The sequence below is a fragment of the Alexandromys fortis genome, unplaced genomic scaffold, assembly GCF_014885135.2.
Source record: "Alexandromys fortis isolate MF-2015 unplaced genomic scaffold, M_Fortis_MF-2015_v1.1 scaffold_58, whole genome shotgun sequence".
Lineage (NCBI taxonomy): Eukaryota > Metazoa > Chordata > Mammalia > Rodentia > Cricetidae > Alexandromys > Alexandromys fortis.
In genome coordinates, this window is record NW_026067940.1 from 7,494,189 (window position 1) to 7,519,756 (window position 25,568).

A 25,568-nucleotide genomic window follows, 5' to 3' on the forward strand; every position below is an offset into this window, starting at 1 on the left:
AAACACTATCAGATCAGACTAAAGAAAGAAGGCTTTACTGAGCTTTCTGTCTCCAAGATACCAGGACCTGGATAGCTGCAGTTTTAGCCTGTGGCACCTCATGTATGGGTCATTTCTGCTGAGGTTATCAAAGTAGTAATCTCTCCTGTTTCTCCCCAGTTTTAATCTGATGATGAAGCAGACTTATATATCTACCCAATCTTTTCTAAACCTCTATTTTCTTTTAACTCTATGTCCAGAGAAGAATTTTAAAATTAAATCTCTAATAATTCCTATCAGTTGGATGTGATGGTACAAGGCTGTGATACCAGCATTTAGAAAGCTGAGGCAGGAAGGCAAAGAGTTTGAGGCCAGACTGGGGTACATAATGAATCCCTGCCTTAAGCAAAAACAAATCATCTCCTATGAAGCCATCTAGCCACTGAGATGATACCCTTCCCCACTGGTCTCTCCTGCAGTTAGTTTTGATACTGTGGGATGGTGCTTCTCCACTGGTGTTTTCCATGGCAGTTGTTCACACCATGCCATGCCATTTCTGATGTCCTACAGTGATCATAGAAGGATCACAAGGTACGTGTCAGATTCTCCAACAGAAGAAATCCATTTGTTAGAGGAAAACCAGCTTTGCAGCATGAGTCTGGATGTGGGGCACACTAGAAATATACTTCATCCAATCCAGAATGGCAGTGGTATCCAAAGGCTCTAGTTTCTTTTCAGCATCTGTCAGAATTGGACTGAGAGGCTACTGCTGGTGACCATAGGAAGGCCAAGCTCCTCAGCAATGTCTATAGGCCCCTCAAGCTTTATAGAGGATGTGCCCAAAGTCAGCCCAGCTTTCTGTGCTAGGACAGACAGCATCTTGGTCAGTATTTGACCATGGCAACTCTAATAAAGTGAAGCGTTTAATTAGGGCTTACAGTTTCAGAGGTTTAGTCTACATTGTCTTCATTGTGGTGGGGAAAGTGGTGGCATAAAGGTAGACATAATAGAAGTAGCTGAGAGGTCTACATCTGGATCCACAGGCAGCAGGAAGAGAGAGACACTGAACCTGGCTTGGGCTTTTGAAACCTGAAAGCTGGTCCCCAGTGAACATTTCCTCCAACAAGGCCACACCTCCTAATCCCTCCCAAATAGTGTCACTCCCTAATGACTAAACATCCAAATATATGAGCCTTTGGACCATCCTTATTTAGACCACCACAGGCATAGACCCATGGGGACTCAGCAAAAGTAGTGATGGTTGAGGGCTTGGGTCCATGACCAAGGTTGGGTTATGACTGGAGCAGCTGCTGGTTGAGAATGGGAAGAATCTCTAAGTAAATACACAGTAATGAAATTAGCCTACATCCAAGGGAACCCCAAGCAGAATATAAACAGAATGCATAATTAATTCCTGGATATAATAATACAAGGGGATATTATAAAAATATTAAACAGTATTACATTAGCTGCTCTAAAAAGAATTCACTGTCTTGGTGGAATAAAAAGTTAATCAGCTGACTACATTTCTGGTTAAATATAAAATTTGGAATAGAAATACCCAGTAAGTTGATTCTTTTGTATGCATGAAAGCATATGGTGTACAGTTCCTGTTCCTGTGACTGTTTCCCAAAGCAAGCTGAGGTCCCCATCTGCTTGGTAGTTTAGGGAGTAGCCTGTGAGAACCATATCCAGTTCTGAGGAGTTATATGGTATGTTCTCAATCAATGCAGGGTGACTCTGATGCCTAAGGTCAAAGGTAAGGGCAAAAATGAGATTCATATGGATTTGATTGGGGAACTGGAGAAAAGGAGTCAGACTTGCAAGCAAGTCATACGTCTTTCCTCTCCTGGGCTCCTGAATAGCTGTCAGCAGTCATTCCCTTCTTGTCACCTGACTCTCCAGAAGGTCTCTGATGCCCAGAAAGGCAGGTGGCAGTTTGTGGACTTACGACTTTCCTTCTGGCAATGTCTCTTATGTTTGTGTTTTCTGGGCATTCATGTGAGCTTTCCAATCCCCGCTTCCCCTTTTCCTCCAGCTTATCACAGTTCAGTGACGAGAACATGATGGACCCCTACAACCTTGCCATCTGCTTTGGGCCCTCACTGATGTCAGTGCCAGAGGGCCACGACCAGGTGTCCTGTCAAGCACACGTGAATGAACTGATTAAAACCATCATCATCCAACATGAGAACATCTTCCCAAGTCCCAGGGAGCTGGAGGGCCCCATCTACAGCAGAGGAGGAAGCATGGAGGATTACTGGTAGGGGCCAGGGAGGGGAAAAAGGGAGGGAATGCCTGATAATAACTGGTATAGGGGCCAGATGGTCAAGCAAAACCCAGAAGGAAACAGCCAGGTTCTCCCTCCTCCACTTACAGGTTCTGCAGGTGGCAGGTTCTGGCCATTTTCCCATCTTGGACACACCTACAAAATGAGTGTCTCTTCACCCACTTCCTATTTTTTTTTTTTTTTTTTTTTGAGTGTTGGATAACTAGGGACCATCCTGAAAGATAATGACAACATCAGGGATTGGAGAGTTTACAAAGTGGTCTTTAGACCTGCTGTTCTTCAAGCCACAGTGCCCAAGCTGTGTGTTGTGATGGAGACAGAGCTGGGCCCCAGGAAATACTGTTCTTAGGAGGAGGAGTCTGTATGTGAGGCACAGTCTCCTGACTGAGTTTGTAAGATGGCACAACAAAATGCTTTCAGAGAATTGTGATGAGAAAAAGTGTAAATATATTTGGGGTGGTTAGATACAGTTCCATCCCCTAGAAAAGTACAAGATTGGGTAGACAAGGTTTTCCATGACCTAGCCTGAGAACAGAATTCTGAAAAGAATCTCTGGGTACATTTGTGTTAGACTACCTCTTTTAGATGAACAAATATTTCCAAAAAGTGGAATAATACTTCCCTTTTATAGGTAAACTCCTTGCAACCCAGAGAGGCCAGTGCAATGTTTCAACACACCCCAGTAATTGGGAAGCCAACCCTGGCCACCTATCTTCTAGGATAAAGCTCCATCCAGCACCCACACAGATACTGTAATACCGCTTTACAGTGCCATTTCAACCAGATACAGAGGCAGTGACCTTTCTCTTAACCCTGGTGTCCCATGCCCCTTCCCTTCTTTCCTAATTGGTTTTTCAATAGAAGTTGAAGACATAAGCCAGCTGAAATCAGATTCCATCTAAATTTAGCGTCTGAAACCAATCCTTCCAGCCTCATTGCTATCAACCATGGTAGGAAAGGACAAGGCATGTGTTTACTTAATTAGTCGCCACTTGGTTCATGGTTCTCCATGACCCCCTCAGAACCGTTGCCCAAGGAGTGGAGAAATAACATTGGTAGCTCTGTGAACTTCCTATGGCAGTGGCATCCATGGATCCACTCTCTCCTCGACTTCTGATCCTAGCTATGCATCTGAGCAGGCACCCCAGGTAGCTGGCTTAGAGGCAAAGCTTTCTGTCACTGGCAGGTGGTCCATGGTGACCAGGGCTGTAGGCTCATCAGGTGAGCTCCTGCACAAGTAGTTAAGAACTGGGAAGTAGTGCCTTCGGTTTTTGCCTTTACCTGTAAAGTTGGCCTTCGCTGCTGCTGCTGCTTCTTCTTCTTCTTTTTTCTTTTTTCTTTTTTTTTTCTTTTTTTTTTTTTTTTTTTTTTTTTTTTTTTTTTTTTTTTTTTTTTTTTTTTTTTTTGGTTCTTCAAGACAGGGTTTCTCTATAGCCTTAGAGCCTGTCCTAGCACTCACTCTGTAGACCAGGCTCTCCTTGAATTCACAGAGATCTGCCTGCCTCTGCCTCCCAAGTGCTGCGATTAAAGGTGTGTGTGTGCCACCCGCCTGGCTGGCCTTCACTTCTTAAATGTCAAATCACTGCAGGTTCTGGACCAATGAAGGGGCATAGTACTCCAGCTCCCTGATACCCAGTCCCTACCCAGGGACCAGAGACCAAGCAATGTGCTTTACCAGGATGCACACATGAAAGCTCTTTCTTCTAGATTCCTCCCAGGTGTTTCCTCAGCCCTTACCCCATGTGTTACATATGTGATATTTGTTGGAATATACTGCACAGATAGTCAGGGAACATTTGTGCCACTGTCCCAGGCCTTGGGCCAGAGGCAACAAGGGGCAGTTGTCAGTGACCTTGTTCCTGACCTCTTATTTAGGAAAAAAGAGAGATACTGCCACAGGGAGCTAAGGCAGTGAAAAGATAAGCCCCTAAAATCCAGGAGAGTAGCCAAATGACCAGAACCATCAGAGAGAAGAGGCACAAGGCAAAGTCCATTTCTGCACTTAGTCTCCAAACTGGATTCTGGTTGCCTGAGACTGCTGCTGGAACCTTGGACCTTGGGTATTGATAGGGTTGGGCTTGTTGTCAGGGCCAGAGGTGTAGGAGGGGAGAACCGTGGGATTTTAGGACTACATGGAGCCTCAAAAAGTATCATACCATGGTGCTGATTTCAAAGTGGAAAGCCCAAACCAACAGCACCAGATCCTATGGTATCAAAGTGAAAATCAGATGCTCCAACCCCAGACAGATCTTGTGACTCAGAAAAGCTCAGGGTGGGATAATATATGATTTTTTAACAAGCCCTCCAGGGCTCCCTGCAGTGTGAGAACTAATGCTCTGATGCCTTAGTGGATGTACAGGAATGAACCTTTGCCCTGGGTACCACTGATGCATTTCCAGAATGCCACCAAACCCGTGGGTTTTTAGGCCCAGAAAACAGTGAAGAAATACCCACTTTTTTTAAAACAAAGAAGAATCCCTATTGATGTTCTACCAGAGTATTCTCTGAAGCTTAAGAGCCCTCCTAGGACTGGCTTTACTTGGCTCTAAGGAGCTGCCTAGAGGGAAAGGCTTGTGTCCTGGGTGGAGAGAAGTTTCATGGCAGGAGGCAGTGGAGTGTGACGTTCATAGACATGCCCGGAAGGATTTGTTGTTGGCACCTATTGCCAGAGGAGAAAACTTCAGACAGGGTTATTCCTGATCTTGAAGAACATCCATCTCTTCCCTGAGGATAAGAGAAGAAATACTTACTTAGTAACTTGTATCTGTTCTCAACTCTACCTGGGATGATTTAAGAGAAGATAATTTTTTAAGAACTTGGCTGAGCTTTCATCCCCTGGCCTTTAGTAAAATATAATCTACAACAGAACCTTTTATCTTTGCTCTTGGTTTCCATTCAGCCGCTACTCACTTCCTACTTTCTCATCAGTGCACAGGCTAATAAGTCACGCAGCACCCTAAAAGGAAGCTGAAAGGAGGAACACTTACTTACTAAGCGCCCTCATGCCAAAGTCTTGGCTGCATTACACCAATGACTCCTCACACAACTGTCTATTAAAAAACAATAAAAACAAAACACAACTAAACAGCTATCAAACATCAAAGTCAGTTTTCAGGTCCAGTTGTTCCTGATCATAAATACATACATACCAGGACTTCCCTTTTGCCATGCTCCCTCCTTAAGAACCAGGAATGGATTCAAGAAGAGAATTGACCTGAGTGATTGAGTTGTTCTGTGTGTTCCGAAGAGTTTATTTGTGACTTCAAAGGCCTTCCCTTTCTCTCAAGGCACTTTAAGTCCCAAGCAGTGACAAGTGGTTGAGGAGCAGAACCTCCAGAGAGCCTTTATTCTTAGCAATTGATAGCTGTGGACTTAGAGTATAGCTAACCCACAGCTGTTGTGATGTACCAAGGAGGCTGTGCCAAGAGGAAGAAGAAAACTTTAGGAGCAAACACTGATGTCCCAGTTATTCTTCTTTTGCAGTGACAGCACTCACGGAGAGACTACCTCTGCTGAAGACTGCGCCCAGGATGTGACAGCAGAGCACCACACGAGTGAGGATGGTATGCTATGGCTCTTAGGAGAGCAGAGATGATTGCGTCTTCTGCAGCCAATGAACTCTGCTGTCCAGAGGACCTAAGGAGAAGAAAGGAGTTTCTTATCTCTCCTTTCCTTGGAGGGACATTCTCACAGAAGAGATTAAATCAGAGGAGAATAGCTAGACCTTTTGTAGTCCTTCAGCTTCTTTGCTGAAGGACTCCTCTTAATTCCCTATCTAGCATGAGTCCAGTAGATAGAAGCCCCTAATGCTGCCAGGTTACTGGAAACCAAAGCAAAGGAAAGCTCATTTAAAAAACATCAAGCCTGGGGAATAGAGATGCTAGGTGCCAAGAATTCAACAAAAGCCAAGTAAGGGGAGTGAGAATGAGGACACAGAAACCACACACTTGCATGCCTGCCAACTGGAAAAATTGACCCCTTCCAAAGTATAGATTTGTGTGTGCTGAACAGCCTGTGAGTGTGCATCCAGGGGTGGAATGCTCAGCTGTCATCCTCCAACCCCTCTGGAGTGCCCATGATTTATTAGAGTCTGCCAGCCAGCACGTTTCCCCTGCTTCCAGCCATTCTGGATCACTTGGTCTCTGGAAGTCTCAACAGTTGACAAGGGGCCTCAGAATTTTATGGGACAATCTACAGAACCTTGACTCCCCCCCCCCCCCCCGCCGCCGCCGCCTTTAGAAATACTGTAGTATTTGAAGGATTTGAAGCTTTTAAAGGAGAGATAGAACTTCTTGTTTAGATCCTGGTGTTAGAAGGATCAGTATGATCTTTATGAGAGACAAAAGTATTACTAGAGAATTCAGTATTCAGAACTGCCTTGTTCTCATACTCTTAGAGGTTTTATCTCTAGTAAGATAAATGGGGCAGCTGAAAAAGCAAGAGTCAAGGGATGTGCCCAGGGCTGTAGAAAACTGAGACTGGACTACTAAGACAGGAGTTCTGCAGTGGAATCTTCAGCCAGCCCATTTAGGAGCAAATTTTCCACCCAGAGCTTTGTGGGCATGGGTTTATTTTTAATCAGCCTTCCTCCCTGCAGTGATATTTATGATATAATGGTCTATATCTTAGAGCACCTTCTGTTTACTATCTAGTCTCTCCTGCAGTTGAAAACAGAGACATGACGACAGCAGTGCCTAAGTGTGCATGTGTCACAGATTGTAATTGACTCCCCATAACCAACTTCATGAAAAAGAGCACTATTCCTGTCATCTCATTTTGTAGATAAGGAAAGAAAGGCCCACATGGAAGTAAAAACACATTGCACTTACAAGCCCCCTTTAACTTTTCTAATTGTTTTCATTTGCATTTTCCATAAATGCGTTACAAACCACTTTCCATGTTTTACATTCTACTGGGATGAATGAATAACACAAATAAATTACTTAAAATATGGTATGATTCAAGTGTTAGATGGCTGATAGATTACTAAATGATCAGAAGAGAAATAATGCTCAAAAATGCAGTGTGATGGGCTTGATATAGAGTTCAGTGGTAAATCACTTTTCTTTGAACACCCACATCTAAAGCCCTGAACTCAATTCACGGCACTGCCTAAAAGAAAGGAAAAATGCAGAATGACAAGTTGGATGATAGATGGAATTGGCAAAGAGGACTGTGAAATCAACAAAGAAGTTATCAGGGAAGCAGTGTCTCCATGGGTTGTTACCCCTGGCAGAAGAGGGGGCTAGACAGGAGAGAATGCCAGGCTGTGAGAGTTATCCTCCCACCACTGTAAGTCCAGCTCATTAGGCTTTTTCATCCAAGAGGGGGCTAGACAGGAGAGAATGCCAGGCTGTGAGAGTTATCCTCCCACCACTGTAAGTCCAGCTCATTAGGCTTTTTCATCCAGTTTCCTGCATCTGTAGGTCCCAGAAACATATGTTTCATTCTTTTCTGCCTTTCCCAGAATGTGAGCCCATTGAGGCCATTGCTAAGTTTGACTACGTAGGCCGGACAGCCCGGGAGCTATCTTTCAAGAAGGGAGCATCTCTGCTGCTTTACCAGCGAGCTTCTGATGATTGGTGGGAAGGCCGGCACAATGGTATAGACGGACTCATCCCCCATCAATACATCGTAGTCCAAGACACGTAAGTGGAACCCTGGCACCTTTGAGGGTGGTCTCTAATGCACTGTGGGAGTGAGACTTCAATTCTGGAACTATAGGAGCATGAGGGAGACTAATTCCCAAAACGGTTCGCAGGCTTAAAGTTCCATGGAGAACACCTTACCCCGGCAACTCAGTCTCCTCACTTTCTCTCCTCCCTTTAAATTGCTCCTTAATTCATTTGCTTTAGAAATGTACCTGTCAGTATTTATATTTCTGTCTTATGAGTGGTAGTGTGGACTTTTTAATTTGACCATGCCTATTTCCTTTCTGGAAAGGTCATGTTTTTTGCTTCTTTGGTTTTTTGGTTTCATGAGACAGGGTTTCTCCGCAGCTTTTGAAGCCATTCCTGGAACTCACTCTGTAGACCAGGCTGGCCTCAAACTCACAGAGATCCACATGCTTCTGCCTCCTAAGTGCTGGGATTAAGGGCATACGCCACCATCACACTGCCTTCTCTGTCTTCCATGTGTGCATTTTTGTTTTTTGAGAGAAGGTCTCTGTCTTAGTTGGGGTTATGATTGCTATGATGAAACAACTTGGGGAAAGGGGGGATTATTTGCCTTACACTTCCATCACTAAGAAAGTCAGAATGGGAAACAGGGCTGGAACCTGGAGGTAGGAGCTGATGTAGAGGCCATGAAGGAGTGCTGCTTACTGGCTTACTCCTAATGGCTTGCTCAGCCTTTCTTACAGAATTCAAGACCAACATCCGATGGATAGCACCACCCACAGTGAACTGGGCCCTCACCAATCAGTCACTAATTAAGAAAATGCCCTCCAGTAGGATCTTTTTGGCTCAGTTGAGGTTCCCTCCTTCTAGCTTGTGTCAAGTTGACATAAGACCAGCCAATAGTCTCACCTGTAACCTAGGCTGCCTTAAGCTCACTATATATGACTCACAGCAGTCCTACTGCCGTAGCCTCCCCCATGCTAAGCTTACAGGCATGAGCCACCAGACTTGGCTTCTTTTTAAACTACCTAAACCCCAACCTACTAAGCCATTGATAGTAATTTCCACCTACAAATGAAAATTGACAGGTTACTTTTTAGGAGAAATCTGGATCAAAAAACATGGTGAAAAAAGAAAAGTAAGGCAAAAAGGGAAAAGGATGTCGGAGAACCAGGGAAACCAGAGTGGACTTTGGAGATCTTATCAGATAGGCTGTGTTGGTTCCCACTCTTTGAAGCAATGTCTCCTAGGCAGGAAGTAATAGACCTTGTAGCCTACCCAAACTTGCCTCCTTGTCCCTTTGCCCTAACTCTGCCCTCATGCACGTCTTTAGGATACAGCATTCTCACTGTTTGTAGTCCTTCCCTTACTATTATTTTTTTAAAGGTTGATATCCTGAATGAGTCTACACCCTCTCAGCCTCTCCTGGGCTCGTTCTTCGGGGAATTCCTCCCTGTGTTAATAACATCTCAAAGCTGGTGGCAATCTGTGCGTGGACAGAACCCTCCCAAATTTAGCATTATATCTTCACTACCGGATTGAGAGAAGATGAATTGTGGGGGAGAAGGGCCTTTCTTTGTCATCAGTAGCCAAAGGGGCAAGGAGAGCAGTGGAGAAACCTAGAACCATCTTGGATACTCTGAGCGAGGCTAGATGTGCTACAACAGTGGCCATGTGTCCACATCCTGCCTCAATGCTGGCTCTCCCTCCAGAGCTTCCTGTCCTTACCAGCAGTGCTCAGGACCACAGATAAACACAGCCTGGACTTCCACCTCCTTCTCCAGGAGGTGGTTCCCTCATGGCCACCCCATGAGATGCCTTGAATCCAGGTGTCCCTAGCCAAGTTTTCCTGAGGAGCTGAGGATCAAATAGAACTCAGTGGGTTATTTATTTTTATTTACACAACTCTCCAAAGGCCTTCAGGTTTCCTTGCCCCTGTTCACAAAATTAGCCCCACCAGGGGTTGCTGCTGCCTTCAAGCTGTGTGGGGTTGTCTGTATGTCCCAGGGTGGGGGGGGGGAGAGGGCATCTTGCTGATTTAACACTGCTTTTTTATTGTTTTCCCTTTTCCCTACCTACCTGTCCCTTCTGCCCCAGAGAGGATGGTGTCGTGGAGAGGTCCAGCCCCAAGTCTGAGATTGAGGTCATGTCTGAGCCACCTGAAGAAAAGGTGACAGCCAGAACGGGGGCCAGCTGTCCCAGTGGGGGTCATGTAGCTGATATTTATCTTGCAAACATCAACAAGTAAGCTCTGCTTTTCATTTTCTGCTCCCCTAAATGATTCACTCACTCAGCCTCACCCCTGGCCTAACACCCACCCTGCTCCTGTGCTGAATGCAGGGCTCCCAGCTCCCCCAACCTAACAGTCTCCATGTGTTTGCTGCTGCAAGGTGGATGGTGGGGCTGAGGAGGCTCACGTGGGTCTGAGGGCAGGCCCAGCCTCCAGCTGTCTGTTGTCATCCTGTGGTACTCTGTCTGTTCCACAGTGTCTGTCTGCTCAGACTTCCTGGCAGTCTTAGCCAAACCTTCATCAAAGCTTTGACCACCTTATGCAACTTGGTTTTGTGCTATTTCTTATCAGTGCCTTCACTTTTCCAATTCTTATTCAAATAGTATTTGGTATCTTCTTTGACCCTTGTCTGTCTGAAGATTCAGAATTTCATATGTCTTCCACCAGGCTACTGTCCACCAGGTGGGCTTACTTAGACGTCATGTATCTGGTTCTTCCTATCCTACATTCATGGCTATGGAAAAGGGAAGAGCACTGAGCCCAAGGAAAGCTTTGTCCTGAGCTCCTAAACCATCCTGTGACCCTTTGCTCCTTTTCACACTAGCAGAAATCACTTTTCATTTTTTCTTGTTGCTTTAGCACTGTGTATTATCCTTCCCTAGCAGTCCCTCTGCAGATGCCCACTCCTGTCAGCAGGCTTACTCTGACCCCAGCTTTCATTGTGGCCATTAGCAGTATTCTGAGGTTCTAACTCCATCCACACCTGCTGGCTATCTAGAGGGATTCCTCGTTCGCCCGCCCATGAGCTGCTGCCTCCCCAAGAGGCACTCAGGCTATTGGAGAACTAATCTCATCTCAAGGGGCCAGACACCAAGTCCTACAGACCTCTTTCCGCCAGACCCTGAACTGTGGCCCAGTGCCAGGAGGATGACAAGCCCCGAGGCACTCCTGGTGAACATGGATTGGAGATGACGTACAGTTTGTATTCCTTCCGACTTTGGAGGGGTGAAATGATTTGCACTTTGAAACCCTGTTAACCATAGCCTCTGGACACTGAGACTGGAAGGAGAATAAAAGATGCTTATTGTTTTTAAACTCTATGAGGTTGCCAGATCTCTTGGCTTTTTTCCAACCAGACAATAGAGGGGGTTGGGGGACATGGATCTTTCCTATCTCTTTCACACTCAAGTTCATCTGGTTTATTCAGCTCACTTCCTCAGTATAGTCATAATTTAATCCAGACCAGCAGACAAGTTGAGGATTTTAGACTTCCCTCCAGTCTGCTAGGAGGGCAGGCTAGTAAAAAGTAGCTGCCGTTAATCACATTTTTTTCATTATATACAAATCTGCGTTAATTACGAGCCTGCAAGCACAAGGCTATGAGCTTATTAAGCCAGAAACCAAGACTGAAAAGTGGAGGGGAGGTTAGATATTTATTTAGGCACTTTTATTTTTGTTTTTTATGGTGTTGGAGATAGAACTCAACAAGCCACATATACAGACAGAGCACTCTACTGCCAAGCTGCAGCTTCATCCCTGGGTATTAAATTTTAAGTCAACATATATTTGATAGCATTTTACAAAGAAATTACAGAGAACAAAAGCTAAAAACATCTGGTAGAAAGTCAAGGTTGTTTCCTTAAATTCCTTGCTTGGTGGTATTAAGATTCTTACGATGAATTTCCTGGGGACAGAGCATAATCAAACCGTGTCAACATGATCTGTTCAAGCTTTCCCAGGCACCAGCCAGTCAATGTATGAGTGACAGCCTCAGTATGAGTCTGCCTTTCCACCTCCCAGCTGCCTCCAGAACAGTGCTCCCATGAAACTTGAGTTTCCTGATTGCCTTGGAGAACTCTCTCCTCCTGGGCCCTCTCATCTGATTAACTCCTCCTCAGCCTCCAAGACTCGATCTAAATGTTCCCTATTTGGGTAAGCCTTCCTGACACCCTGAGTTCCTTGAGGTTGAAAATAATACACTCATTCTGCATTCCAAAATGGCTTGAGTTGTTGGTACTCGGTGCTGTGCCTGGTTCCTCCTCCAGGCTGAGCTCCTTGTTTTGTTTTTTTGGCTGTACTTGCATTTATTGAACATGCCCCCATAAATATAAACAGTCCATTACATCTTTGGAAAGAGAAAAATGATTGCTATGTACATTCCTCACTGAGCTCTTCCAGGCCACTGTGGAGTCACTTCTCAGCATCATTTTCAAAGAACCGTTCTTCAGCTCTTGGACTGTGCTCCAAAGGAAGCTTCCTTGCTTCCTCGCGCTGCCCTTTTAATATTATTCACATCTGAAGTCTACTCCTGCCCTGGGTGAGAACTTTGTTCTAGTCTCAGCTGGCTGAGCTCCTTGTAATCAGCATTCTGTCTTCCTTGTCTTTGTGCCCCAGATAGAGCCTGGGATGGCACTACCACAGTCCCCTAAGTCTGCCTTCTCAGCAGTTCTGATCTGTGAGTCAGCCATTCTTGAGTGGAAAAAGGAAATCAGCAGAGTTCTTAGGGTGTGACGTTTGAATTTAATCCCACATCCTATATTAACCATCTGCTTTGTGCCAAGCATCAGTGCTAGCTGTTGAGAGCTCACAGTCTGGCAAGGCAAAAGACCATATGGAGGTAACTGAAAAGCTGGCGTATGGAAGCACCGAAGGAAGATGTGAAGGAGGAATCTCTTCTGTCTGTAGTTGAAGGTACTAGTGTCGTGGAAAACTTCACAAAGGACGGCTCATGGCAGCAGGGCCTTCCAAAACTAAAGATCATCCTCTTTATGGTTGAGAATGGCTGACTCACACTGCTAGGACCTGCCTAGCAGCCACATTCATGGAGAGGCTGCTGGGCCACACCCTACTGGCCCTAGAAAGATAAAGCAGACCTCAGCTGTAAGCAGCACAAGAACTGACTTAAGACATTAGCTGTGCTTCAGAGATGGCCCCCAGTCTGCAGCCCTGCCATTACCATGCTGATCCCAGCTCAGCCCATCTTCCTCAGTAGATTCAGTATCAGAGCTACACAGCTGCTATCTGAACTAGCAGCTTGATGACATCTTAATTGAGGTCCTTTAAAATCTGGTTCAAAAAAAATAAAATTACTCAGTAGTAAACAGTACCCGTATAGCTAGGACCCAACTACAATCATCCCATCACAGGGTCATTTCAGAGCCTTTGTGGTATAAAATAAATTGGCCCAGGGCTGGGTGACTTAGGAGTTGTACCCTTTCTACCCTAAGATTAGGCACATGGTGAGTCCTCTGTGCCACTGCAGTTTCTTGAAAAATCTCTTCCATCTCTATGAACAAGAAATAGCTTTTTGCCAGAGCTCAGATGTTGACAGGCTTGCTATAATACAGCTGAAATTTGGGGAAGTTAACTCCTGTTTCCAGCAGTTCTCTCCTCCTTGGTGACGGTGAAACTTTCTCATCTGGGGCTTGGGTTTCTGTTTAGGCAGGCAATGGAGTGGGTCTTTTCATGAATCTTTATCCCATTAGAAACTTTCTCTTGAACAGGCAATTTTTTTCTGACAGCATCTTACATGTTTAGAACTCAAAGCTCACAACCACCAAGTAAGTATCCATTTCACCTTTGCCCAGGTAGGGGGTTGGAGGGAACTGATCCATAGAGAAAACAAGAGAAAGAAAAACTGAAGAAATAGGGTATTCTGTGTGACTTTCTTTAGATGTCCCAGGTGCCAGCCTCTGCACCTCTGTCACCATCCTAGCTCCCTTGGACCCAGGGCTTCCTGATCAGATGCCATTTCTGTTTGTTGAAGGCAAAGGAAGCGTCCAGAATCTGGGAGCATCAGAAAAGCTTTTCGGAGTGACAACCATGGGCTGGGCAGTTCTCTGACTGACTCCTCCTCCCCGGGGGTGGGGGCTAGCTGCCGGCCATCCTCTCAGCCCATCATGAGCCAGAATCTCCCCAAGGAAGGGCCAGATAAGTGTTCCGTCAGCGGCCATGGGAACCTCAACTCAATCAGCCGCCATTCATCCCTGAAGAACCGGCTGGACAGTCCACAGATCCGGAAGACTGCCACTGCAGGAAGGTCAAAAAGCTTCAATAACCATCGACCCATGGACCCCGAAGTCATTGCACAGGTAACTGAGGGGCCCTGGACAATAAGTAAGAAGTCTGCACTCATCAGTTACACTCAGAGCAGCCCCAGCTAATCAACAGAACTTAAAACAGCCCAATCCTCTGTATGTTCTTTAGAGGGTGTAGCAAGTACCATACATGTGAACCTGCCAAGACAGCTTACTGAGCAGTCTGCCTATCCTTGTCTCCCCAACAAAACCCGAAAGGGGAATTAATAGAATCCTATCTTCTTATTCGTATTCTGTTTACCAGCTGCTGACTTTTAAAAACAGCAGTTAAGAATATTTTGATTAAGGTCCATTAGTTCAAGTTTCATGTGTTAAGACACTAAGGTAGAGTCTGGGGAGATGACCCAGTAGGTAAGAACACTTGCTACACAAGCAAGATGAGCTGAATTCAAATCCACAGCACCCACATAAAAGACTAGTTTAACCTTCTATGCCTGTAATCTCAGAGTTGGGGATTAAGGGCAGGCAGATTCCTAGAGCTTGCTGAACAGCCAGTCAGCCTAGCCAAAATAACAAGCTTCAGATTTAGTAAGAGTCTCTACAATAAGGTAGAGAGCACTAGAAGAGGATACCTGACATCTTCCTCTGGCCTCTGCACATAGAACACACACATGAAAAATTAGATGGATAGATAGGTAGATATATGGGTAGGTAGGCAGATGGAGACAGACAGACAGATAGATGATAGAAACACAATAGTCAACTTTAGTGAAGCTAAGACTCAAATATAGGCCAGGTCCTATTTCTCTGTCCATCCCTGACACCCCATTTCATGAAGCTGATCTCTAATACTTGTAGGTAATTAGTCCACCATCCGATTCTATCTTAAAGATCCCAAAGTATTCTTGTTGCTTGAAGCTCAGGTACTAGAAAGCTTCCAGCCCGAAGTTCCAGGTAACAATGCAGATGAGCTCCCAGATTGCAGGACCTTCCTTTTCATCTGCACCACATTGATGGCTCTGTTTTCCATGAACTATTAGAAACCCAACTCGACCTCTAAACATCCAACTACTGGGGCCACTCCAAGCAGTTCTCTCAGACGTCTCTCCCAGCTATATAATTTTCATTAGAACAGGTAGGAACTCAGGGCTTGTTTTTGTCCTTTTCCTCGCCTCTTCTTCCAGGGTGATCTGGAAAGGGCAATAGAGGCTCTGTATTGTCTCTGTTGGTTTCGTTGGTGCTCTGCTTATGGAGATAAACCTGTTAGGTCCAGTGGTGAGCCCTGGGCCTGCGATGTCTTGCTTTGCTCATCTTCTATCCTGTTTAAGTTCCTGACAGCAATCTACCTTACACCATGGGAATCCTCCTTGATCCTCTTTTGGTCAGCCATTAACCAAAGTGTTAGACACTGTGAACATACTACCTGCATTACAGAACAGAGCCAGGAAACAGAGTTCTTCCTGAGCATTCTAAAAGATTTGAGAAGCCCACGAGTGTAGCTCCATGATGCAGGCTCAGAATGCTAGCCTAGCATGTATAGACTCCTGGGTTCCATCCCTGGCATTGCAGGAGAGGGGAAGAAAGGCTAATAAATGCCACAGTTATTGATGAAAATGAGTCACTATCATACATAACAAGCCTCAGATAGGAAACCTGAGTGGGGAGCCTGGGGCTTACTTGAAACTTAGAATCTCTGAAAGTATTCTTGATCCCAAAGAGGAGTCCTGTGGTGGCTGTGGGGCGCAGTATTAAACACAAGTTTTCAGGCAGGGTATGGAAGCTGGGCACTCTAACTGGATGCTTGCCTACAAAGGTGCTTTGGTTCTGTCTTGAGCCTCTGGACTAGGGCTACCGTTTTTTTACTAACATCTTCAGTACCTCCTGGTTTGTAGATGCTAACTTACCTATATGGGCTTTGGCTCCCCCTTTTGGCCACTCTTGGGTTACCTTTCATGGTGCGGGGTAGCAGGAAATGGTTTCTAGTTGCACACTTGGATGTGCTGGAAAATTGAAGCATTGTCCTGATAAATATTCAAGGACTTGCTTGGTTCCTGAACCTTCCTTAGCTCTTGTGAAGGAAGGAATAGTCCCTTTAACCATTGGCCTTGAAATCAAGAAAATAAAGATTATATTTGATCTTTACCACTTTGTAAAATTTGTTCACTGTGTGCACTTTCAAACATACACAGAAACACAGAGAATTACATCATCAATTTCTGTGTGCTAGTTACCTTTCCCCTCCATTTAATTATATGTCATTTCATCAGAGACATTTCGGCACCTCTCACTAAAACCAAGGGCTCAAGTTGAAAATACTCAGCTACTTTTTCTTTTTTAATATTTTTCTTAGTTTTTAAGTTTAATATATTTATGCAATGTATTTTGATCATGTCATCCACTACTACCTCCAACTCCTCCTAATGCCTCCTCCCAACCTCATGTCTTCCTTTTGTTACTATCTTTTTAAATACTTCCCTGAGTTCAACATATATATTTATTTATTTATATATTTTTGGGAAGTATATTTGTTTGTATACTTTCCATATATGCATAGGTCTAGGGCCACTTACTGGGGCATGGTCAACCTACCAGAAGCCCCATCCCCAAAGTGAGTGACTCTTCCTCAGCAGCCATCAACTGCCAGTAGCTCCTCTGATAGAGGTGTGGCCTCGGGTCCCTCCCCAGTTTCTGCTGGAATTGTGGCTGGCTTGATCTGTGAGGGTAACCACAAATGGTATGAGTTGATGTGTGCAGCAGCCTTGTCATGTCCAGAGTCATCAATCACTCTTTCTAAATTCCTGATGATGAAAGTCTCTTTGTCCCCTTTCTCCACATTCTGTACATTCATATGTTCAAGGACTTTGGCCAAGTAAAATAAGGCATTTTATATTTGGTTTCATGGCTTGGCCTATTTGGTTGAAATGGATCCTTAGGGACATCTGTCTTGGTTTGACTTACTTCTTCCTTTTTCCTGTTTTGCAGGATATTGAAGCAACAATGAACTCTGCCCTGAATGAGCTTCGAGAGCTAGAGCGGCAGAGCAGTGTTAAGCACACCCCTGATGTGGTCCTGGACACCTTGGAACCCCTCAAGACCTCCCCAGTGGTAGCCCCCACATCTGAGCCCTCAAGCCCCCTGCACACTCAGCTCCTCAAGGACCCTGAGCCTGCCTTCCAGCGCAGCGCCAGTACTGCTGGGGACATTGCCTGCGCCTTCCGGCCTGTCAAGTCTGTCAAGATGGCTGCTCCAGTCAAACCACCAGCCACACGACCCAAGCCAACTGTCTTCCCCAAAACAAATGCCACGAGCCCTGGTGTCAATTCATCAGCTTCCCCACAGTCCACTGACAAGTCTTGTACTGTCTGAGGGGTATAACTTAATTGTTCTAGACAAGGAGACTGTTATTAAAATCTTCCTATTTAACTAGCTTGGAGACTTCAGTTGAAAATTAGATTCTAAGTTGTTCTTACAGGAATTAGCCTTCCCATTATCCAATCCTTGAGAATGAAGCCCTTGTTACTTCCTTTCCCTTCCTGGCCCTTCCCTCTGCTCTTTGCTCTCCTCTGTTGTAATCCAGCCAGCTACAGTACATACTGTTCTTAGGTTAGCCAGAAACAAGTTTTCCATGATCAGGTTGCTATGATATCTGCCAAGGCAAGACATGGGGACATGGGCCTATGTCTCTGCCCCTTCGTACCATAGAGGATATCTTGACCAGATGGTTGGTCGCAGTCATCTAGCTTTCAGTGGCATCTTGTTTTGAGTACTAATTTGAAAAATCACATATAGCCCAGTTTTCATTTTCTATAAATATATATTTGTGCGCATGCACGCTCATGCATACACAGAGGTTTTTCTGGTCTCTGGTCTTTGTTGTGGCATTTCACAGAGAAGCCACCAGGAGTCTCTGTTGTCCTCATAGAAATTTAGCAGAATGGGTCAGTCCTGTGATCTGATGTGGGGTGGGGATTGTCTTCTTCCTCTTGCCGTGGGCTGATCACCGGTTTTCTCATTTGCTCTGCTCCATTCTGTAGAAGGACAGCCCAGTCTTATTAAGGAGCTTTTAAAGGTTTTTCTGAACATATAGTCTTTTCTTCAGTTCTTGTCTTTGTCTTTGACACACCATTTTCCATTTAAGATGTCTTCCAATATAAGACAGTTTTATAGCTAGTTCCTTTAGAGTAAAAAGTCTTCAAGTTTTATTGTGTTTATGGCAGGTTTGAGAAGGGTAGGAAATGGGTCCTCTTCCTCCCACCTTTTTTGGCATTTAAAACTTTTAAAATTCACTATCCTATTAAAGAAATTTAAGTTGCTCTCTGCTCATCCACAAATTGTTCCCAGATTAAAACTATTACAAGTTTACCTCTTGGCTTACTTTTTTATAAGGCTGTCTCTGGAGATGGACAGGGGCTTGGAAAACCCTCATTCAATCTAGAGACCCTGGACTTTGAGATTGTTTTTTTGTTTGTTTGCTTACCCAAGTAAGGTCAACTAAGAGAACTTTGACCCTCCTACAAAGTCCAAATTATTTTTCCAAAACCAGAATCTTAAAAAAGTAAAGTGAATGCTTTCTGTGGGACCTGCCTTTGGCTGCTTCTAATGAGCTACCATGGAATGCTCTAGCCAACTTGCAAGCCTGGGGCTCGAACACCCACTCCTCTCCTCATGTTTCCCCAAGAGCACCAGAGCTTGGAAGTCATGGTTCAAGCCCATGTGCTCCAACAGCTCCTTGAAGCTCAGGCTCACTCTTCTCTGGTTTCTGGTTTGAAAGCTCTTCTTTTGTTTAACTTGATTGTTTTTCTGTAGTTCAAGAGATGGTAGGTTTCCATTCAGGTTGGAAAATCTGAATGTTCTTAGCTTTGGGCTAGAAGAAATTCTTTTGGACCAATATGTGCAGTTGGTAGTAGGAACTTTAGAAGGCGGTGGATGTTTCTCTCTGTGTGAAGGAAATGGGAAGCCTGAAGGAGTCACGAATGAGAAGAGTAACTTGCACCACCAGGGAGACTAGAGAGGTGAGTGAGTCAGACTGCAAGGGACACCCCTAGGTCCTTGGCCTGCCTGGTTCTCACTGCTCTTTTTAATGACCTGGGCTTGTACTGCTCCTGAGCCAAGGGGGACTTTCAGACCCAAGGATCTGTTTCCTTGCTGAAATGATCTCCCGCCCTTACATTCCTCTTGATCTAAGTGATAGACGCTTCCAGCCTGCCCTGTATCCTCTCTCCAGGACACTACTCTCTAAGAAGGTAAAAGTGGAGCTTCTTAAAGGCCATACTGTGGGTCTCTTCTTTTGTTCTTGCCTTCTCTTTTAGTCCTGTACATTTTTGTGTTTGTCATCCCTTTGGTCGATGTCCATCTGCTGATTTGCATAATGAACTGGACAGTGTACAAGTGGTTCCCTACTGACCCCAACTCTGGGAGCCTCACTGTCTTCCTTATCTCTGGTGCTTTTGACGCCTGTGAGATGGTCCTACTAAAAGGAGTAGGAACCAATAGGAGGAGAGTCCTCCTCAGCAGAGCTCACTTCAACTGGAATTGAGGTTGCACACTGTGATTTTTACACCCAAAAGCCAAAAGGAGCCGGCCACTCAAGGCCTTGGGCGACTAGCCTTCCTCAGATAGGCTTGCCCGAAACCAGCATGATGCTTCCAAGAGCCCTGCTCTGCCCCTCGTGGCATGGATCCTTTCCCTGGTATGGACTCAATCTTTGGGGAAGAAAAGTGGGGTGGGGCTGCCAGCATCCCAGTTTGGAAAGTAGAGGAATTTGCCACCAGCAGCTTATAAACTGGAAATGCTGGTCTCTGCCAGCCCCCTCAGGCCACCCTTGTCTGTCCCCAAGGAGATGAGACATCCTCCAGTACCAGGATGAACAGACCACTGGAAGGGCTGGTGTGCATGGACTTCGGTTCAGAAGAGAACATAGATCTTCCAGGGAGCTGCAATGTGGTGGCGTCTGATTTGTATGTCACATTTGTGTAAAATGGTCTGTTCTTTAAAATGGTGTTGATAACTGGAATATTGTATCTATGCTTGAAGATGCTTTGTGTGAACCTAAGACTCACTCAGCCGATGTTGGATTGGGGAAAAATCCAAAGCACAACTTCAGAATAAAATACGTTTTTAGGTTCCACTGCTGCAGGTCATCTCCCTTTCCCCACTCCCTGAAAGAACTGAGTCAAAACTGCGCTAACAGAGCCCACATCTGGCCACAGGAGGAACAAGGTGACCTTGGCTTCTCTTGGCTACTCTTGCCCTCTGTGCCATTGGCTCCACTTGGCCCTGTGTGGTACCTCAGAGTTTTGTAGGAAGTCTTCTAGCATACTGTTGACAGTCTGTGGCCATAAGAACGTCCTTAACAGAACCTGCCTTTTGTTTTTAATAAGGACTGTTCATTTCTGTCTTTATGATCAGATTTCCCACTTGAAAGACTGAAACCTATAAAGCTGGTTGGAAACTTTGCCAGCTACGACTAAGGGTGGCCAGGTGGTTCTGTATTTGAAGGTTTACCATTTGTGCTTAGTGTGTATGGCTGTTTTGCCTTCAAGTTTGTCTGTGCAGTACATGCGTGCAGTACCACAGAGGTCAGAAGAGGGCATAAGATCCCCTGGTTACAGATAGTTGTGAGCCGCTATGTGGCTGCTGAGACCTGAACCCCGGTCCTGTGCAGGAACAGCCAGTACTTTTGACTGCTAAGCCATCTCTCCAGCCCCTGCCAATGGTTCTTTGTCTTTCACAGCTACATCTCTGAGTCAGTCTGCCTTTGGCCATCCCCTGTATCTGGAAGAAGTTCTGACCAACATGCCTTGCTGCTGATGGGGTGGAAGATACAGGAATGCATCCTCTCCCTTAGAGATGCTTTGTGCTTTGGTAGAAAGTGAGCTTGAGGGTAGAGTTCATACAATATTGCTGATTGCACTACCACATGTGCCTGCCATGATATGTTACCTGAAGCCCAAAGCAATGAGGTCAGCCAGTCATGTACTGAAACACAAAACTTGTCTCTTGGAGGCTTCACTTCTGAGTGAGAAAGCTGAGTCTGCAGAGTGCATATGTCTGTGGTGTACATCTACATACACTTACACATACACATAGTTTGCTTGTTTGAGACTGGGTCTCCCCTTCTAGCCCTGGCCATCTCAAAACTCACTCTGTAGACCAGGGCTGGTCTCAAATTCTCAGAGATCTACCTGCCTCCACATCCGGAGTGCTGGGATTAAAAGTGTGTCCCTCTATGCCCTTGAAAACTTTTTTTTTTTTTTTGCTGAGACAGCATTTCTCTATGTAGCCCTAGTTGTCCTGGAACTTGCTTTGTAGACCAGGCTGGTCTCAAACTCACATAGATCCACCTACCTCTGCCTCCCAGATGCTAGGACAAAAGATGTGCACCATCATAGCCAGCATCAGAATTATTTTTTAAGATGTTGCTTAATTTTTAAAATAGCACAGTTGTCCTTATCTTACCTCCTTGATGGTATATGAGCAACAGCTTAGTACTTGGTCCCATTATGCACACAGCTCATGTTTTGTGTGGGGCTATTTAACCTCTCACACTGTAAGCTGCCTTCCTACCCCAAAGTAAGGACAAGTGTGTATGCATACATAGATACATACATATTTAATTTTTTGAGAATTTCATGAAACATGTTTTGATCTTATTTATCCTCCTCTAGTTCTTCCCAGACTCACCCCCCCCCTTCCATGCCCACCCAGCTTTGCTCCCTCCTTCAAGGCTGATTTGTGCTGTCCAAATAGTCTTGGATATGTGACCTTCTACTGGAGCATAGTCTTCTTACCAGGGGACACACTCTTAGAGAGCATTGACCCTCCCTTTCCAGCTGCTCACAACTGCTAATAACTCCTCTGCTAGGAGTGAGACTTCATGCCCACATGAAGGCTTCAGGTAACATATCATGGCAGGCACATGTGCTGGGATTTGGTCTGGCTTACATTTGCACAAGTCTTGTGCAATGTGGACACTTGTAATGAATAAATACCTAGTTATCAAAGGCAGCAAAATACCAACGGAGGTAACTAATTAGAATAAATTCTTCAAAGCCTGGGGCCAACATTTGTTTTTAGGGAGTGTAATATAATACCAGATATCTCTGAGGATAAGTCAAGCCTTTTATTGGCATTGCCTGTGTTCAGTGGTAACACAGGGGTTCCTACCCCAGCCCTAGCACGGACACCTTCCTGTTTGTCTGCTATGTCCCTGGTATTTAGTGTCTTCTTGCTCTACCAGCTTGTCTTCTCTCTCTCTCTCTCTCTGTTAACGATGCTCATGCAGCACTGTTACCTGAGGCAAGTCAGAATTGAAACTGTTCTGCCACCCTGTGGTCCAGGGTCTCACCCTGGCAGCAGTATGTGAAGAGATCCCTGGAACCACAGAGTTGCTCAGATGGAGCCAGCTCTTAGGCTGTGGGCAAAGCACCAAAGATGCTTTTAGAGAATCCTACAGCCAAGGTCATGCCTTTGGGGTCCTCTTCCATATGTATTCTGATGGGATGTTGATGGAAGCAGTGAACAGTCAATACATAAATGCATTTCAACAGAATGGGAACCAAAACAAGAGACCGGGTGAGTATGGATTTAGGATTATCCATTTATAGATCCCATTTTTCTAGGAAGGTAGGTGAGAAAGGATTTCATGGTGTAGTCACATCCTCCTGCTTGAGCCTCTTGAGTACTGGAGCTGCCACAGTGACAGGAAGTTTCCTTTGACTCAGAAGCTAACCCTATATTACATGTGGCAAAGAATCAATTAGTTAATAACCGACTTTGTCTATTCAAGCGCTGAGCTGAGCAGGAAAAACAGGCAGTAGAGCTTGTTTCCTACCCAACATAAGAAAAGCAAAATAAATAAATGAAATGATGCTGGGTTGGACAAGAAAGGCCATTTTGGAGCTGTGTGACATGTGACATGTGCAGTAGTCCCAAATACGCATTAGCTGAGGCAAGAAGATCACAGCTTAAAGCCAACTTTGGCAATATAAGACCCCATTTTTAAAGGGGGGAAGGCCATTGTGGTCTGAAATCAAACATGGAAAATGAAGATTTCTGCTTAGGCAGGCCATGCTGAGACGACCAAAAGATACACAAGTGGGAAAATGTAAGAGTTGAATTCAAACTGAGATTTCTGATGTGAAGTGTAGATGGAAAGGGGAAATCTGGTAAAGAAGGATCAAAAAAAAAAAAAAAAAGATGGAGTTAGCCCAGCACCTAGGTGGCAAAAGGGAATACACCACAGCAACTGGGAAAAGGAAGCACTTGACAAAGGGAGGGACCAACTGCTAAATGGCCAGTGACATGGGGATGAGGTAAGGCTGGTGTGAAAGGAAGCATTTTTTGTTGGGCATGGTGGAGCACACCTTTAATCCAAGCACTTGGGAGGCAAAGACAGGAAGATCCTGTGAGTTTGTGGTCATCCTGGTGTACCTATCAAGTTCCAGGGCAGCCAGGACTATTTAGAGGTACCCTGTCTCAAAAGAAAAAAGGGGGTGAGGGGCTGGGGATGGGACTTCTTGGTACATAGAGAGATCCTGCCTCAAAAAAGGAAACAAAAGGAAAGGATTTTTCTGCAGATGGGAAATAAAATCTTACTAGAGTGGACTAGGCGGCAGAGAAGGAAGACCCAGCAGCTCCGAGAGTTGGGAGCATCCAGAGGAGTCAAGGACCAGGGTTTGTTCTACAGACAGACAGAATGGAGGCACATTTGCTCGCTCTGCGGGCAGACCCAGGGAGAGACAGTCTGGAGGGACAGCTGAGTTGCATAGCCCGAGTGGAGGTGGCAGTGCCAGCAGAAGGTACACAGGATCCTGTCTCAGGAGGAACAGCAGATACCAGGGTAGGCATAGACAGGCAATGGCTGTTGAGGAATGAACTCACTTTCAATTGTTTCTTTCAGTTCGGCTAAATTGAAGGTGGGGTCTTAAGGAAACACACTTCCAGATTAGACTGTGACAGATAATTGCACAAGGACCAGGTCCCTTGGGGGCCTGGATAGTGCACCCACAGCCCCTTTCCCATTGCTTGGGAAGAGCAAGAGTACTAGTTCTGGCTGTAGTGTTTGTCCCCCTGCACCAAAACTCCTGGTCAGAGTTGACTTGCGAAGGTGTCAATTAGCTGTAGGCTCTGAGGTTTTGTCATTTAGCCTCTGTGACTAAGTACAGCCAGTACCCAGCCTTATAAACAAGCCTACACACAAATACCTCCCTGCCACGATTCTTTCCTACTTTTAAGTTAATGGAAAGCAATGTGTGTGCAGGGGATTGCAGCAGCTACTAATGGGTATGGAATCTCAGCCTCATGCATGCTGAATTGTACTACTACTTAGCTACACTCCCAGCTCTAGCTTGGTTGCCCTATTTAGGCTGACTCTGAATTACTAGGCTCACATGAACCGCCTGCTTCAGCCTTGCTGGAAGCTGGAACCACAGATGTGCCACTCTGCCCAAAATAATACCTATTCCAAACCCACTATGAACCAAGTATGTCATCTCTTTGTTTTATACCAATCCTATGAGAAAGGTTAAATGAGAAGTCCTTTTTAGGAGGTGGCTTTGGTGAAGATGTAGCAGCCTTTTCTACCACACCAGCCTCTATCAGCAGCAGACATGAGGGTTTTTTCCCAGAGTTCACACACACACACACACACACACACACACACACACACACACACACCTCTGGTCCCTATTGTATTGCCACTACTTCTATGATTCCTTGGGCCTGGGAAGATGTAGCAAGGCCCCATATGGGCATCCTCTTCTCTCCAGGCTCCTGAACTTTCCATACAGTGGGCAGGACAGTCCTCTATTTTGTCCACACCAAGGAAGTTTCCTCCCAGAATCTGTTGGTAAAGTACCATGTTAGCAGCGCAGTTCTGCCTTGCTGGTTCTCCCTAGCATCCCAAGTACAAGGCCCTGAACTATCCATGCTCTTGTCATGCTTCAGCACCTCTGCCCCTGCTTCCTATGCTTGAACTAGTTCCCCTTTTCTGCCTAACTCTGAGCACCCAGCAAGCCTGACAGTCCTTCCTGCTGTCCCGTCGAGGTCCACAAAGCCACTGTTTCCTTAGTATGTATTTCCTTGCATTCACCACCTTGTCCAGCACCCCACATCTCTGGGATAAGATGCATAGGCCTCTCCTTTTCTGCCCTGAGCACACCAGGCCTGTTTCATGGGAGATGCTAGGCTTGATTCTTGTGTTAGAAGATGTGAAAGTCCCTGAGGAAAAGAGATTAATTAGGCTAGTCAGGGAAAGTGAGCAGCCTTCAGGATAGGCAAGGTGATTCTGTAAACCTCAATGGCCAAAACAGTATCCCTGGGGGGCCAGAGGGGTACTCCGATCATGAAAGTCATTCAGATAACTTTCTAGACCAGTGGTCCTCAATGTGTGGGTTGTGACCCCTTTGGGGGTT

The 25,568-nt window shown here is 45.4% G+C and overlaps 1 protein-coding gene across 5 annotated transcripts in view; it reads left to right on the forward strand.

The window, feature by feature from the left end:
• Positions 1–20,279, forward strand: part of Srgap2 (SLIT-ROBO Rho GTPase activating protein 2) — a 218,809-nt gene extending 198,530 nt beyond the window's left edge. For 3 of the 5 annotated variants that reach the window (XM_050147588.1, XM_050147590.1, XM_050147589.1), the window contains exons 18-23: positions 2,018–2,242; positions 5,753–5,832; positions 7,737–7,917; positions 9,985–10,131; positions 13,884–14,208; positions 17,137–20,279. In XM_050147588.1, the coding sequence (XP_050003545.1) occupies positions 2,018–2,242; positions 5,753–5,832; positions 7,737–7,917; positions 9,985–10,131; positions 13,884–14,208; positions 17,137–17,520 (1,342 nt within the window). In that variant the 3' untranslated portion in view covers positions 17,521–20,279. Of the gene's footprint in view, positions 1–2,017; positions 2,243–5,752; positions 5,833–7,736; positions 7,918–9,984; positions 10,132–10,895; positions 11,218–13,883; positions 14,209–15,194; positions 15,290–17,136 lie in introns of those variants that run through there. The other 2 variants (XM_050147591.1, XM_050147593.1) reach the window with 2 other exon arrangements.
• The last annotated feature ends 5,289 nt before the right edge of the window (positions 20,280–25,568 follow it).